Genomic DNA, 16,258 nt, shown 5'->3' on the forward strand with positions numbered 1-16,258 from the left:
TGGATTTTACAACTTCAAGATAGTATAAAATCAATATTTTTCATAAATGCAGCTTGAGTTAAAACGTTTTTCATGTTAAACTAGTGTTTACTAGTGTGTATAAAGATTGGGACGTTGATCTCTTGTCTAAATTATTTTTAACCAATAAGTTGAGCTGTCTGGTTTTTGTCCCGTCGCTCCCGTGGCCATGGATGATACCAATTTCTCTATATATATAAAACAATTTTTTAACAATCAAACACGAGTCCAGCACCCCAAGACCTTTTTAAAGAGCTTGGATTATATATTTCAAATGTAGGGTATGCTGAAACAATATTGGACAAGTTTATTTTTTATTAATTGGTTTAAATTATTTTTTCGTTATTCTTTTTAAAAAAACAAGAAATATGCAGATTCACCTGAATGAATCTAACAGTTATTCATGATCTGCATAATTTTTATATTACAACTGTAGTCATTCCACTACTGTTAAGAGCTTGTTAAAAACGGCACCGAGGATTGATTGTCCCACGTTAGATGCTCCATGCAGGGATACCAATAGATCCAATTTGGGACTAATATCCGACCAAACTACATTTGAAAAAAAAAATGAATGTGAAAAAGAAAATTGATATTCAGTTAAGAACTCAGGTTTGATTCGCATATAAGAAATGCCATCCGTTCAGATTTGTATTTAAGTAAATATTGACTAGATTCAGATTACAATGTGATATAGTTTTCAATAATACAATATACTTAAACATGTATAATGTAGTTTGGATTCTGTTTAAAAGTCGGATTCAGATTCATATGTTAATTTTGAAGGTCAGTTTGGCTTATGAATCTAAAGTCAATCCGAATATATACATATTAAAAAAAAACAGATATGGTGAAATATAGATCCGATTTGAATCTCATCTGTTGGCATCCCTAACTTCCACTATGCCACCCTAAAGAGATAAAATTGGTTTGTAAAATGAGTCAATGTAGCCGTTGATTCGGTGAATCGGCTGCTCCATTGATTCTTTGCCAAAAATAAAAAGTCATTAACTAAAAAGGTAATAAAGAATTTACTAAAAATAAGCGCAAATTAAAATTTTGATACGTATTAAACAATAGTTGATATTTGAATCTGTCATAGAATAGAATGAATCTGCCATTAATTCGGTTCGATTCAGGGGACATGAATCTCGTATCACTGATGTCTCTCACGTCCTGATACGTCCCTGACGGCCTGTTCTCTGCAAGCATTATTTCTCATTGTAAATTAATTTGTCTTTTCGATACGCCCAGAGTCGTTCGCTCGAGTCCACAAGACTTGCTTATTGCAAGGTATGAACGCTAACCTTTTTCACCACTTGTCTCGCGGTAGCCGCACGCGCACCATGCCACCTGCTCTCTGCTTCTTTAAGCAACTTTGGCTTTCATCTGATCTGCGCGGTACAGAAGAAAAAGGTGATGCGGATAATTGGTGGGTGGAGTTGCTTTATGCTCTTAACGCCAATTTGATGAAGAACGTGGTCATCCATGATCAACCTTTTGAATATGTATACCGCACCTTCCAATTACACCAGTGAAATGGGGCAGGGATTTGTTGTTTCCGGGTTTGTTCGTGGACAAATTGTAAAGCCTTTTCTTTGATATTTGGGTTGTTTGGGAACAGTAACGTTACATTGCCTTGTGCATTTAACTCTAGAATCATTGGACACCTTAACAAGTGTTCCATAAATCTGCCTCGGACAGATGAATGAAACAATAACATAGTGTTGCTGTTCTCAAACAGCTCCTTAAAACACTGTTTTGAAGGCAAAATGGCGTTTATTGACAAGATGACATTTTAAAAAGCGTGAATAAGCTGGCCCCTCCTTAGGGGAAAATGTCCCTTTGGTCATGTTACCTAAATATACGAACTAGATTTCAAACACTAGTTAAAACATTAAGTTTTCACAAAACCTGATCTTCAAAAAATGATATTTCTTGAAGACGTCAGCCAAAACACAACAGTGGTAGTTGATTTAGTTCTCTATGTATGCCACTGTCCCACCATCGTATTCTGCTTAAAGATCTGGTGTCAATTCTAACATTGTTCAACGTGTGTAAACCTCATGTTAACCCCAAGAGGTATCCAGTGGCTGGTAGAAGGCGGGTTGCCAATACGAATCGTGCCCAATTTTTGGAAAAGCCTATCTATCACCTATAAGGATATTGAGAGCAGAGGGCTTAGCAATCAAATCTCCCGAGGTGGTTCCCCCAAGTGATAATCTAGAACATATCAAGACTAAGGAGGCGTTTGGATGGCACTCCAAAACCAGGTACATGTTTTTGGAGTTTTGAATGCATCAGAACTGGGTTTGAGGAACACGAGTTTGATATGTGAATGAAACTGATAGACAAGGGATGATTCGCCATGAAAATGCATGTAGCAGCTTCTCGACCCACCCCATTCGCAGTAGGGACTGAAACAGAAGATAGGATTTTCATCTAAACGCCTCATCTTGCTGTCTATCACTCGCAAGACTGGTTAGGAAGGGAGAACATAGTAAATCGCTACCAAGACGGGCAATGAGGACGAGGAGCACAATGGTAACAAGTTTCCAAACAGACAACTGCAGGAACTTAAAGATTGAATAAGCTAGTTCTATGCTTGGGCAGTTGGGCTACTAAAAGATCACCACAATATGCATGTTTAGATCATTCGAGTTTCTTGCCCAATAACCATTTGACTCTAATTATTCAGTATTCATTCACTTTACACAATACCAACCTAAGATTCTAAAGGGTAGGTGTTGTAACTCAAATTCCTGCGTGAACATACTTCAGTAGAAATGAAAACCAACAAAGGACATCATGGATAAGCAATCTAATCATTCTTGTCAAAAAAGAGACGATATCATTATTATGTCGCTTCCTATTTGTTGACAACGAGAAAGCCTCTTCAGTCTCCTGGTCTGTCAGAAAACAATAGAAGAAAGAGAAAATCTCCAAAACAGAAGCAGAACTTCGAATGGAGAACCTCTCCATGACCCCATAATTCAGTATTTCTAAGCCATTATTTTGTACTACCAAAATCTTGCTTCAGATTGAGATGAGCTTCACCTTTCTGCAACCGCTGCCGCGGGCTCGCTGACCTTTCCAGGCGTCGAATCGTCCGAACCGAAGATCTTCATCCTTGACAATGGCGTCTGCAAGTAACCTTCAACCTCGAATTTCCGCGGCGCCAATTCCTTGTACTTCCTGAACTGCTCCTTCGCCTCTGCATTGCGGTCCAGCAAACTGTAGATTACCCCCTGACAGAAGTATGGACGGAAATCCTTGGGGTCTTCCATGGCCAACTCGCGGTAGCTCGCCAACGATTCTTCCACCTTCTTCTGCAGAAACAGGATTTGGGCAATGATGAATCGGACGTCTCTGGCCTCCTTCTCCTTGGCCTCCGATTTCGCCGCGCTTAGAGCCGATTCGAGGCGCTCAAGGGCAGCCTTACCCTCGCCGCACCGGTCCATGAGGATGGAGTTCTCGAACAGAGCCTCGAAGGAGAGCGGGTTCTCGGCAAGGATCTCTTCGAAGAGCGCCCGCGACTCCTCCGGCCGGCCCATCTCATTGAGGAGCCTCGCCGCCAGGAACTTCCACTCGGATTCCCGGGGCTGGGAGCGGATGAGGGATTGAAGAACAGAGAGAGCCTCGGCGTCTTCTCCGGCCTCGATCTTCTGCTGGACCAGAGCTCTCAAATGGGTGCTCGATTCTGGGTGAGACTCGAGAAATTGTTCCAACACGGGCTTCTGCGCTTCGGGCTCTTCTTCAGCAGAATAAGGAGGATGCAGCGGCGTCGGTGGGGCATCGGCTTTGGCAGGGGCGAGGGAGAAGCGTCCGAAGAGAAGGGCAGTGGTGAGAACAGCTGTTCCGGCGGTCCTGAGGAAGGGGCTGATTTGGGGAGTGGTGTTCCGGCGGGCGGATACGGTGAGAGCGGTGGAAAAGCGTGGGGTTGTGGAGATCAAGGTGGGTCGTTGGAAGGGGAAATTGCTGGTTAGGAAAGGTGAGAGAGGAAGGTGATGAAGGGCTTTGTGATTGGGGAGGGAGGTCGATAGATGCATTCTCGTTTCCCTTTTTTCTCTTCCCCTGTGTTGCTCTGAGGAGGGAACAACCGAACAAAGCCTACGGAGAGCAGAGAGAGAGGTTTCGAGGTTTCTACAGCCTGTAAGACTCTCTCTTTTCCCTCTCTCAGACGAGTGACCTGAGTTGAGAGTCACGGAGTCCCTAGCTCTGTTTTAAAGCTGCGAGACCTCTCTCTCCTCTTCCTTCTGTCACCTGTTTTATTTCTGATAAATGCACCGTTTTGATTCTGACTTCTGGCTCCCGCTTTGCTTCGTAGCTGCTACCTAACGCTTTTGGTGTGTCTCGTACTGCACCTACCGTTTTGCACCATTCACCGACACCAATCTTTCAAACCTGGATCCTTTGGTGCCAGGAGACCGGCGAAGAAAGCAGCAGTTCTGGTGACAGACCATTAGCCGGCAGCCGCTTCTTCTAACCCATTTCATACAAGAGGGTCCTGCCACCGTTTCACAAACGAAAGGACGAAACTATTGCATGAATATAATTCAAAATTAGAACAGATTTATGAAACACCTTAAAAAGTATTATATTAATTTGTTCCGAGACAACTATTAAGTTAGATTCATGGAACAATTACAAACTATTTTATAAACCAAAGAGGCAAAGGTAAAAGTAAAGATAACCAGCTCATTCGATTGACCAATTTTTTGAACTGAACTGAACTGAATTCTCCATGTCAACATACATTTTGGAGAAAAAGAAGGTGCTCATCTCAAGGCTACATTTTAGAAAACAAGAAGCTGCTTATCTTAAAGCCTGTTTAGGTAGAGAAGCCCATCTCAGCATGCCATCATGAGAAGCAGGCACTGAGACAAAACCTTAAAGGTGTGGTTGAAAGAAACCCCACACGCTTCGTCACAAACGAGGCAACCCCTAGATCTGAAAATTTTTGTGGCACTTTCAAAGGTGGAACCGAAACAAAGCAAAAAAATATAACGGAGCATATTGAAGCACTCAGTGTTAAGATTGGATAAATTCATGAAATACCAGTTCTAGTGTACCACAAATCTGCCTCAATCTTTGGGGCACATTTATGTGATCCTCATTGAGCGGCCCAACTGCCAAACAACTCTTTACTGAACATAGACATGCAGCATGCATGGGCTGGTTTGTGGAACCCCCAAGCTCAATGATACATATTAGTTCAAGGACCTGACCAAGTTCAACTGTAAATGGGCAAATATTTATATGAAGGGCCACTCAGAAATAGGAGCAATTATTGTGCCACAAATTTTTCATGAAATACTGTAACATTATTGTGGGACAGTACTCACATTCATGGAACAGTAACAAACTTTTACTATCGCCAAACATCATCTTAGAGACCAAATGGCGCCTCAATGGAATATGACCTAGACCCAATTGCCCACTGGTTTCTGCTCGTACCCAGCAAGAAATGGATCAGCTTTTTGGGTTTGAAACTTCAGGTACCCATGCATTATTCTTTGCTTGCATGACCTACAAACTAGGGAAAAGGGTCACGGCATGTGCAAGGAAATCTTATGTAATGGAAAGGATGATCCCCATGAACAAGTACATCTTTCCTACTTTTTCCATCTGCGGCAAAGGATATAAGCTGCTCAGATTTGGCATTCCGTTTCTTGTACGACTAGATTCAGAGCTGATTAGCTCGTAGAGAATTCTTTTCCTGTAAAATTAATGTACAGTGTGCTTCAGACGTGGATCGACCATCCATCCAAACAGATTTCTTGTTTGCTTCACATTCCAAACAGTAGGTGCGGCTTGCTTCATTGGAAAGTAAAACTGAAGCAATGTGAGAATAAGGTGGTATACTGTTGTCAATCGTTTCCATATAATCTGATATTGGTTGCAGTAAGAATCAAGTATCAATCTGGATTCGATAATAAAACTCGCTTCAAATTGGAATATAAGGCTTTTCCTACTAAATCTATGGGAGATCCATTCTCATAGTTTTTTAATCCAATTCATGAAAATCCATTTTAGGTTTTCTTTTTTAATGTGGTATTCTTTAAACAATATGACTTGTTCTAGTTAGATGCTTTCTGCTAATATGATATACAATCTCCCATTTTTCCACGTTTGGGGTCGATTTGAAAACAAGTATTAAACCTTCTTTTTGGGGTCGATTTGCTCTTGCTCCCATTTAACAGACTAGTTGGCTGAAACGGTTTAAGACGGGAAATCACGAAAGATCAAAATTAGTACTAGGGATGAACTAAAAGAATTAGTAATTCAATAATAACAATAGAAGCCCAAGAATAGCTCTCTAGCGCAAATGATTTAGGGAAATGTTAAACGTACATTTCTATAATCTAAAAAAAGAAATACCATCCATGGCAATTTCCCTTGATATTCTTGCAATTCATAAGGCCTTGTTCTAGTTAGCTTTTTCTGCTAAGTTAATAAATAATGTGTCTTTTTCTACATTTAGTACATTTGGAGTAGTAATGAAACATGAGCAATCCCTGTTCCATTAACCAAAGTACAACTTTTCCCAAGCAGAATGAGGAAAGAATTCATGAATGCTCAGGAAAGATTGCACTTCCTTGGCTTCTTGTAAGATCTATTTTCGTCCACATGTTCCAAACTTCTGTCTTTGCTGGTTTACTTTTCTATCTTAAGGCTTCATTTGTTTTTAACACTTCATATTAAGTATGAGAAAGATAAATCTCTTGGAGGATTGGTGCCACGGATGAGGCAGAGGGTGGTGGGTGATCCAATCTTTGAAGCTTTCGAAGCGTTAATTTCCTGTGCTGCAAAAGAGGAGGCACTATATGCAAGTTGCAGCATAGCAGAGGCGCTAGCCCAAGACAATGAAAACAGACATGATATCCTAAGAAGGGTTGGGGCTTCAACTCTTTCATCACTCCTTCTCATCCACTCAGAAATATTGAAAAGTTAAGATTCAGGTAAGATGGTATTTTCCCCATTAGGTTCACATAATGTGCAAGAGCAAAGAAACTGCTTTGCTTTAGCAAAAAATAGCAGACATGGTAATTAGGCTTGGTATTCTTCCATTTATAAGACCTTGTTCTGGTTTGCTTTTTTTGCTAATTTGATATATAATGTTCCGAGCTTTTTTTTAGGAATGCAAGGGAAGATGCTCTTTTCTCATTGTTAGCTTCACATTGAGAGCAGGCTATATGTTATGGTCTCTAATAAGGGATTATGTGTTATTATAAAATGACCAAAATATTCTCTTTAAAAAAAACAAAAAAAGATGTAAAAAAATACGAAAATACCCCTCTAATAAAAACGTAGGAACATGTCTTCTCAGGTCACATAACATTGAGAGCCGCTACTTTTTGACATGACATGTACAGGAGCAGACAAAACACTTCCGAATCGAATGTGTAACTGAAACGTGACAAGTAACTGATGAGGAAAAGAAATTGGTTCAATTCATCTTGCGACCTCCACATTTTTTTCACGGCCTTCTTTTTCGTAAATATTTCATTTTTGTTCCGAGAAAGTGGGGCTCAAGGTTTTTTTTGCTTTTTCTTTCTTACACTTCCATTAAAAAATTATTTTGTGAAAACGGAATGTTACGTCTCTTTTTCCCTAAAAAAACTAGGTTAACACGTGTAACAGCTATGAACGTGGGATTTTTAAGGCTCGATCCTGGTCAGGTTGTTGTCATCTTGACTAAGAGTTGATATGGCAAGTAGTAAATATGAAGAAACATGAGGCACATGAAGAAAGTTGGTGATGACTGTATTTGATTGTAGAATTATCATAATCAGATAGATGATTATGATTCATTTACAACTTACCAGTGTCTCATCAAGTAAACAATTCAGTTAACATTGTTGCAGGCTGAATCTTGAAATAAAAGTTGATGCCAATCAGTAAAAGAATTACTTAAAAACTTGATGTATTATACAATTGTTCCATGTGTACGATCTGAGGCCACTGTTTACATCACAAGACAAAAAAAAATTATACGGATCTGGCATCTAAAAGGGAATCATTCCAGAAATAAAAAACAAAAGCAGCAGCCATCTTCTAAACTCATGCACTTTTGCGTTAAGTTCAAGACCCTCTGTTAGTGCAGGGATGAGAGTCATGAGACTTCTTCCATGGTATCAGCTAATTGCTACATAAAACCCTTCGTTAGGCCCGGAATGAGATTGAGTGACCATCCACGTTATCAGCAGGATGCAGCAAGGGACCTCCCATAACCCAAGAATCAGAATTTAAAGAACAAAATCCTTTGTCCTTTCTCTTTTGACGGTGAGCATGGCTCATGACCATTTGTACCATAAATTTTCGCTTAGGTAGCAATGCCGATCCCATTCAAAAAATAGGGTGTGCTGCATGGTATGGTACTCAGTAAATGCAACAAACCTATGTACCAATCAAATGCCAAGCCGCTTAACACCACATTCTGAGCAAAATTTTGAGGTCTCACGTAAATAAGGAGCTCCACATTCATCACAAAACTTTGCTGGAGTAGTTGACTGAAATGGTTTAAGAGGAGAAAAAAGGAAAGAGAAAAATTAGTACTACAGAATAAATAAACGAATCAGTAATTCAGTACTAACATTTGAAGTCCAAGGAGAGCCCTCGAAATCAAATGGTTCAGACAAATGTTAAATAAACATTTTTATGCACCAAAAATAAATAGCAGAAATGGCAACTGATCACTAATGTGTCAACCCCAGTTAAAAGTGCCATCTAAATCCAAACCATTAGGTACGTAACCATGGCTGCATAAAGCTATACCTAGTAGCTTTGAAAAAATTGGCTGTCTGTCACAAGATAAAGATTGATAATCTTTTAAAAGTTTATATGTCAAGATAGATATGTATAAAATAAATATGACATTGTCAAATGAATATCTTATAACGTTCTCGAGCGATGATGCTTCAGAATCACTATAACTGAGATAACTAGCATTAGATCCCATCATGATTTTAGTAGTTTCCGCAATTGTTCAACGAGTGAAGGGTTTGGTCAGTCCACTGGGGAGAATCATGTTTAGTAAGGTCATGACACCTAATTCAAAAGCTGCTGCAACCAAGTTATCCAACCCATATAAATAGTATTCATAGTTGCAAATAACTTCAAACAAAAGCAGCTGCAACAAGGTAATAACCAATCGAGGTTTGAAAGGTTATATTCCAGAATTGAAATTAAAAAGTTAAATATGCTTTCCTTTCATGCATTCCTTGTCTAGCATGAGCTGAGCTACCAGTAGCAGGGCAATACTTGTCAATATTTATTGAAAAGATGCTTCAGAGTTTTCATGATTGGCCTAATCAGCATTAAACATTTCCGTCTTACAACATCCCTTTTCACACTTTCTTGTAATTGTTCCATCATTCCTAATGGCATGATAAGGAGACCTGAAACGTTATTATCATTAAACCTGTCATGGTTATAGCATCTTGTTAACAAAGATGCAAGTTGATTATATAACTAAACTCTTCATCTTGGAGTTCAAAGCCCAGGTCCTTGACAACCAACGGAATGGGCCTATCATCATCATGCTTCATGAATCGTAATAGCTTTTAGATCCATCACTCAAAGGTAACATGAAATTGCAGATAAAAGGTACCAACTTAAGATGGATGAATGTATTCAAATCTCTACTTCTGAGAAAAAGAATATTAAGTGAACATATATCCTTACCAAGACATGTAGGCGCCCTGCAACATGAGCTCCAGGTAAAGGTTGGAGGCAGGACATTTGATGAGAGACGCTTGGTGATTGATGTGTATGAGATATATCTGATACATGAGAAGCATGGGCACACTGTTGTGCATGAGATGGATGCGACAAGTGTGGTACCTGCTGGTTTTGGTGAATAGATTGGTGTTGCAGTTGATGCACAGAATGAACCTGTGGTTCATGCATCAAAGATGGCAAATGATGTTTGGCTTGAGGATCCTGCTGATGCTGCAGCTAGCAACACACAAATAGATGAGGATTGAGCGACAGAAATATTGGTACTGAATGTTGAAATGTGGTTTGTTTTCTTGTTAAAAGAACATATATTTCATATAGACAAGATCTATCAAAAGGGATAGTGAAAAAGTGGCAGTCAAGTTACAGTTCAACATGATTTTACTAATTTGCAAGAGAACAAAAACTACCAAACCAAAGCATAGGCTCTACCATTGAGATATGAATCTAACTGTTAGCATAAATGATAAAAAAAAATTGGAAACAATAAACAGGAACAAGGTCAAAAGATTAGATATCGTGAAAAAAATCTGATAGGAAAATAATTGTCCTTCACATATAGTTCAACTCATAAATTATTAATAGCCTTAAGGTCTAACATGACATGATATTATTATTGAAAAATAAGTTGATGAATCAGGATATAGATTCAGATCCAGATCTAGATTTTTTGAGGTCCATAATGTTGCATAAGTTGCATTAGTCATTAGAAAATTATGAGACGTTCCTTGTTGTAATACTTGCCATTTATTTCCTTCACATCTGTTCTGTTTCACTATGGGTTGGTATGGAAAAAGAAGTTGTTATGCAAATGTTGTTAATCCTTATTGTTAAAGGAAAGAAGCCAATGTATTTACTAGGAAACATAATATTGCTAAAAACTTTCTCCTTTATCATTTTTATTGTTGCATTGCTGTAGAAATACAGCTTAAGGTGTTCAGCAGTATCAGAAGATTACAAAAGCTTCAACAAATGAAAAATAAAGGTGATATTTCTCTTTTGAGACTAAGCACAATTACATCCTTGGAGCTTTCCATAATAGATGAAAATGTTTCCAGAAAGTGAAAGGATTAACTCTTTTTGACAATCTAAGACAAATGTTTTTGTACACAAAAAAACATTACCAATTATATGGCTTCCTAAACTGCATAGATTCAACCAGCATTAAGGACACTAACAGTTATCCAGCATAAAAACACATGTAGTGCTGATAAAACATATGATGGGATGGAGTTCAAAAATTTGTACATTGACCAGCATTCTACTGCAGAAATTGTTGACAGACCATAAGAGCTAAAATGAAGCAAAGATGGAGTAGCCCTGCAGACCTCACAACTTTCAAAGGCTTTTTACATTTTAAGGCTTTAATGATGGCTTTTCTGTGCCCCAACACAATCATGGTTTTGCTACAGTAAAAAAGAAGGTAAAATTCTTCCTGGCATCAACAGATTCTCAAACCATTTTGTAATTGACAGAATTCAATCTTCAAGTATAAGAGAATGGGGTATCCCGTAACCCCTATTTCTTAAAGTGGCATCAAGTTATTTAATCGACAGAGGTCATTCTTCAATGGGTTTGCTTAATCCTTGATGATAGGGAGACCCAAGATATTAAAAAAAATTTAAGAGTATACAAAACATCAGAATACAAATTCCCATGCTTAAACAGAAAACCTTAAAAGTTGAATCACATAAAGATAAGGTTTCTTTGGAGTTAAAGACACAAGATCCTAAAGAAAAATGGACATAGAAATAATTGAAGGGCGAGAAATGAAGTTTTGTTGGTAGCCTAAGCTAAGAAGAAAAATGAGTTGCAATAAGCATACTCACAGGAGGCCGGATGTCAGGGGCATTTGAAAGGGAAGGAGAATGTTCAATACTCGGGAATGCCTGAAAGTAGATTGATCAGCAAGAATAAGAAGCTCCGGCATATTCACAAATCAACCTGACATTAATATGCAAAGTATGCATTACTCACTTGGAGACCGTGAATGCTGGAAATGGAAGGGGATGCCACACGTCTGTATTTGTGCCTAGGTGAATAAAACTTATAGTCTCTTGCTGATACAGCAACTTCATGCCGACCAGTCAAGCATTTAAACCTGCAACAAACATTTATGATTAGGTAGTAGACAAGAGTACCATATTTCGATAAACATAAAAGATATCTGCTTTATACAAAACAAAGAATCAAGCCATGAGTTTTAGAATTTTAGGTTTCCAGTATGCAGATATGGAAGAGATATAGGAAGTAAACTTGTACTGGAATTGAGAACACAGACCAGAGATAAAGTATATGTAGAAGGAAAACCGCTTTGCAGAAAGGCTATAGATTCATATGCGATAATAAGTATGATCATAAGAACCAGAAGAATGCAAAAGGCCATTCTAAAACTTACCATTCAGCATTCTCTGCTGACATATTATCTGGTTTTTCAACTATTTCCAAACCATTAACAACAACAAAACGTACACGCTTTTCTTCTTGTATCACTAGCTCTGGAAATCTTGTTCTTGTTTCAAGGGAAGTTGCAAGTTCCCTTCTTTTGAAGGAACAAGGTCCTAAACATGTGGGGGTGTCAAACACTCTAATGAGTAAAATCTCCAAGGAAAAAAATTCATAAAATATATGAAGAATCAAATACACAAAGTTAACAATACCTTTTCTTGGAAACTTTTTTGCAAGCTTTCTGTACAAACCACCTGCTGCCTCAAGAGCGACACCAATATTCTTCTCACGTGTACCATTCAATGAGGATAGCCGCATATTCACATCATGTACCAATGTCTCATATAAATTAGCCACATACATCAAGGGTAAGACAAACCTTGAGTCACCTTCATACTGTGTTTCTTTTGACTTTCGCTTGCTTAGCTTGTCCTGCCCAGATTGGTTATTAAAATCTGAATCCATATAATCTTGCACCTCAATGACATGCTCCCTGAGAAAATGGTCCACAATAACATCCAGAAACCTTGCTCTAGCTGTTTCAATTGGAGAAACATCTAAAAACAATTAAATCAGAAGTTAGTTTAGCTTCTTTAGAAGTCAACCGATCAATCATGTAAACTACATAAGCATAGGACCTTATGTTCAGAAAACGACAATATGGAAGTCACCTTCAATACTCAGAATGCCACAGGATGTTCTAGACGGATCATCACTCTCCAGTGCAACATGATCACCTTCAACTCCAACAGTATGCAGTGGCAGAGAGTTTCCATAGGATTCGTGCATGCAGTCCTAACAAATGCAGAAGCCAAGGATATAAGACGAATACAATGATAATAAAACAGAATAGAAGAACTTAGAATATTTAAGCAAAGCTAATCTAATACATGTCATGGAATGTTCGAAACAAATTCCATTTTCTCTATCAACAATTTTAGCTGGCAAGGGGCATCGTCTATGTTCTCTATCAACAATTTTAGCCGGCAAGGGGCATCGTCTATGTTCTCTATCAACAGTTTTAGCCAGCAAGGAGCATCTTCAGCTTTGACATATTGAGAATGAAAGAACAGCTCCCAGAAAACTCAATTGATTAGCAGCACCATGTGCTCTACCATCATTGGATGAGCTTTCAATGAAAATAAATATATTTTCTCCTGCATCTTTTTGTGAGCTTTTATCATCTCATTTCGAACATTCTCGCTACTGTTTTTGTGGTAATTATGTGGAGAATACTATCATTGGACAAGCTTTCAATGAAAATAAATATATCTTCTCAGGCTTTCTTCTTCATGCTTTTATTATCTCCTTTTGAACAGTCTCGCTACTGTTTTTGTGGCAATTATGTGGGCTTGACAGTTCATACGAAGGAAGTTTGCATCAAAAAACATTGTCTTCCTTGCGGCCCACATCCTTCAGTGTCACTGCTTTTGTTGCATTCAGTGTTCTTAGATTACTTCTCAATGCTCATATCTGGTAACACAAAAAAAGGTTGGAAGCAACTAAACCTTTGCTTATAAAACTAAAGCATATCTATCCTTTCATCTTCACTTCACAATCTTCAAGTAGAAACACCACTTAACTTTCTTAATATCCCTTTCTTGGTAAAAAACTTGCCACGTGTTTCTTAGCCAATATTCCATTTAGTGCAAAGGAACTCACCAATTTGTCCAGACCTGTCTGATGCAGATACGAAGATAATGGATTATGTGAAACAACACAAGTGAGATTCTTAAGGAATTCAGCTCTGAATATTCGTATGTGCAATTTGAAGAGGCAAATCACTAAATATAAAACCACAAGCAGATATTGACAAAGAAAACAGTAATAGATAAAACATACAATACAACGCCAGCTTCACACAAAATATCTTTTCCTTTTTTGCCTCTTTGGCAAAAGAGGGTTCCTCATTAACCACCATCTATATTTGGACTAACCATGTTCACCTTGGGTTGGGCCAAGAGGACACAGAAAAATCCGTCTTCCTTTGATACCCTTATTGTGAAATTCGAACTGTAAGTGGAAACTGAATCCATCATTTGAAGGTCACTGTCTCATCCTCTCACACCAAGAGGGTCCTAACCCAGGATTGCCTATCCAAACAGTAGTCTACATAAAATTTCAACAAATTGCAAGACAGAACACGTGAAAAAGACATCTCAAGGTTATAATTAGTGGTTAGAAAGCACAATTCTCGAATAGTGAACATAAATGCAGTATCTGTTGCATTGACATATTCAAAGAATCATCTTAAATTTATTAACAGAAAAAACAATAAGTACGACGATTTCACAAGCACCCCAAAATAAGTCCAAGATCACAATTTTTAGTTGCATTTATCTCTCAGCACAAAAAGGAGCTACCAGTAACTGCAATTGAAAGTTATTAGCAATCAAACAAATTACAAACTCAGGAAACACTCCTAACTAAATTGCCACCAACCACAAGCAGAAGAACCCACCACCGAACTGGGTTCTTCGTCGTTGTCCAAGCTATCCTCCGTGACGGCATCACGCTCCACCGCTCCTATCCGTTTGATGCCTCCAGGCCTCGCGTCGACCGTGTTGAGATCGTGCAGGGGGCTTCCTATGAAGGAGCCGGCGGACCTGATATTGTAGTGCTGCACGGGGATCCTTGTCCCCATCTCTCTCTCTCCTCTCCTCCACCCCACCCCCACCCCAACCTCCCCCTTCTCTCCTCTTCTAGAGGAAGAACAAAAAAGACATGCTTCTTCCAACCCCCAATTCTGCAACCGCCCTCTTCATCCTTCTTCTTCTTCGGTTTCGTCTTCTTCCTTCTTCAAAACAAATCGAATCCTGCAAATAAGAGAGGGAAGTAATCTCAGTGCCATGGGAGAGACGCGGGAGAATTTGAGTCCTCACAACGGCTAGTTTCTCGGGGTGGGGAGGAGAGAGAGAGAGGCCATGCCTGAGCCTCGACTCCAAACCTCGTTAGCTCCCTTCCCTTGCCTGTTTCCAAACCGAAAACCCTAAAGTCGAGGCTTTTCGCCGAACGGGAACGTTCGTCAATGGCGCACAATTTTCAACTATAACTTAAAAAGGCACTTATAATTATGCTTTTTTCTATTTTCACATTAAATTTTGTGAAAATATCAAAACAGGCTTCGTCAGGTTGGTGTATAATATTTTCATTTGGGAACAAACGAAAATTCATACCTTTTCCACGTTACCCTTTTTAAGTTAAAAAAAAAGGTACTTTTCCGACATTCCCTAGAGAATCTGCCGTTTTTAATTCGAGTGGATCATCTTTTTATCCGAGTAAGGAAAGAATGATAAAGCTGAATCTATATTTAATAATTGCCTGCAAGAATGAAGTTTACACAAAGAAAATCAATTATAAAATTATATTAAGATCTTCAAAAAATTGAAGGGGTGTTTGAATGAAGTCCAGTTTTGTGAAACGGAGTGAAAAGCTTTAAGTTATTCAAAAACCAATATGTATCACCCAAAAAGAAAAAACACAGAGCACTTGGTTTTCATAAAATATAGTTTTTACAAAATTGGGTTATAGGAAAGTGTCATCCAAAAACTTTTCTTTTCTTTAATATTTGATTAACAAATCTGACCACATTTGGACATCCGTTGGATTTGGACTCGGATATACATAAATATTTGGTTGGATTTCGATTATATTTAATTTTAAATAAATATCTTATATTCAATATTCTCAAAATCACTGTATTTGGTTGACCACCTGCCTTTACCCTTCTTCTTCGTTTCCGTCCTTCCTTTCTGCAAAAGAGATCGAATCCTGCAACGCAAACAAAAGCGAGAAGTTGCATGTAAATGGATCCAGAACCGAAATTCATTCCCTCCGTTATATAAGGGAGAATGGGTTTCATTTTGTATAGTACAGTTGGAAAATAAATGAAATACAAGATCTTTGTTCCATGTTAATTTTGCTCTGTTCTTCCTTTTTAGTCTAGCAATTTGCTTTGGTTTTAGTAAGTTTTTTAGCGTAATCTTAGCTTAGTTGTGAGCGCGAACCGATTAGGACTCATTAATCTTAATCTGTTTTGCGTTAGTGTGAG

The 16,258-nt window shown here is 38.5% G+C and overlaps 2 protein-coding genes across 5 annotated transcripts; both read right to left on the reverse strand.

The window, feature by feature from the left end:
• Nucleotides 1-2,824: 2,824 nt before the first annotated feature.
• LOC116246861 (protein SLOW GREEN 1, chloroplastic) lies at nt 2,825-4,484 on the reverse strand. Its single transcript, XM_031618762.2, has one exon. The coding sequence runs from the start codon at nt 4,065-4,067 to the stop codon at nt 3,072-3,074; it is 996 nt and encodes a 331-aa protein (XP_031474622.1). The 5' UTR covers nt 4,068-4,484; the 3' UTR covers nt 2,825-3,071.
• A 3,416-nt stretch (nt 4,485-7,900) lies between these two features.
• On the reverse strand, nt 7,901-15,159 carry LOC116246994 (uncharacterized protein At2g02148). Of its 4 annotated transcripts, none has more exons than XM_031618936.2 (8): nt 14,669-15,159; nt 12,879-13,002; nt 12,420-12,764; nt 12,158-12,320; nt 11,737-11,860; nt 11,589-11,648; nt 9,706-9,915; nt 7,901-8,531 (listed from the first exon to the last, which is right to left on the reverse strand). In XM_031618936.2, exons 1-8 carry the CDS (start codon nt 14,849-14,851, stop codon nt 8,430-8,432), a joined length of 1,311 nt encoding a protein of 436 aa, XP_031474796.1. In that variant the 5' UTR covers nt 14,852-15,159; the 3' UTR covers nt 7,901-8,429. The 4 variants fall into 4 exon arrangements, with proteins under 4 accessions (XP_031474796.1, XP_031474795.1, XP_031474794.1 ...); XM_031618935.2 differs by having other exon boundaries at nt 9,706-9,972; XM_031618934.2 differs by having other exon boundaries at nt 9,706-9,978.
• Between the last annotated feature and the right edge of the window lie 1,099 nt (nt 15,160-16,258).

This window comes from Nymphaea colorata, chromosome 2, assembly GCF_008831285.2.
Source record: "Nymphaea colorata isolate Beijing-Zhang1983 chromosome 2, ASM883128v2, whole genome shotgun sequence".
NCBI lineage: Eukaryota > Viridiplantae > Streptophyta > Magnoliopsida > Nymphaeales > Nymphaeaceae > Nymphaea > Nymphaea colorata.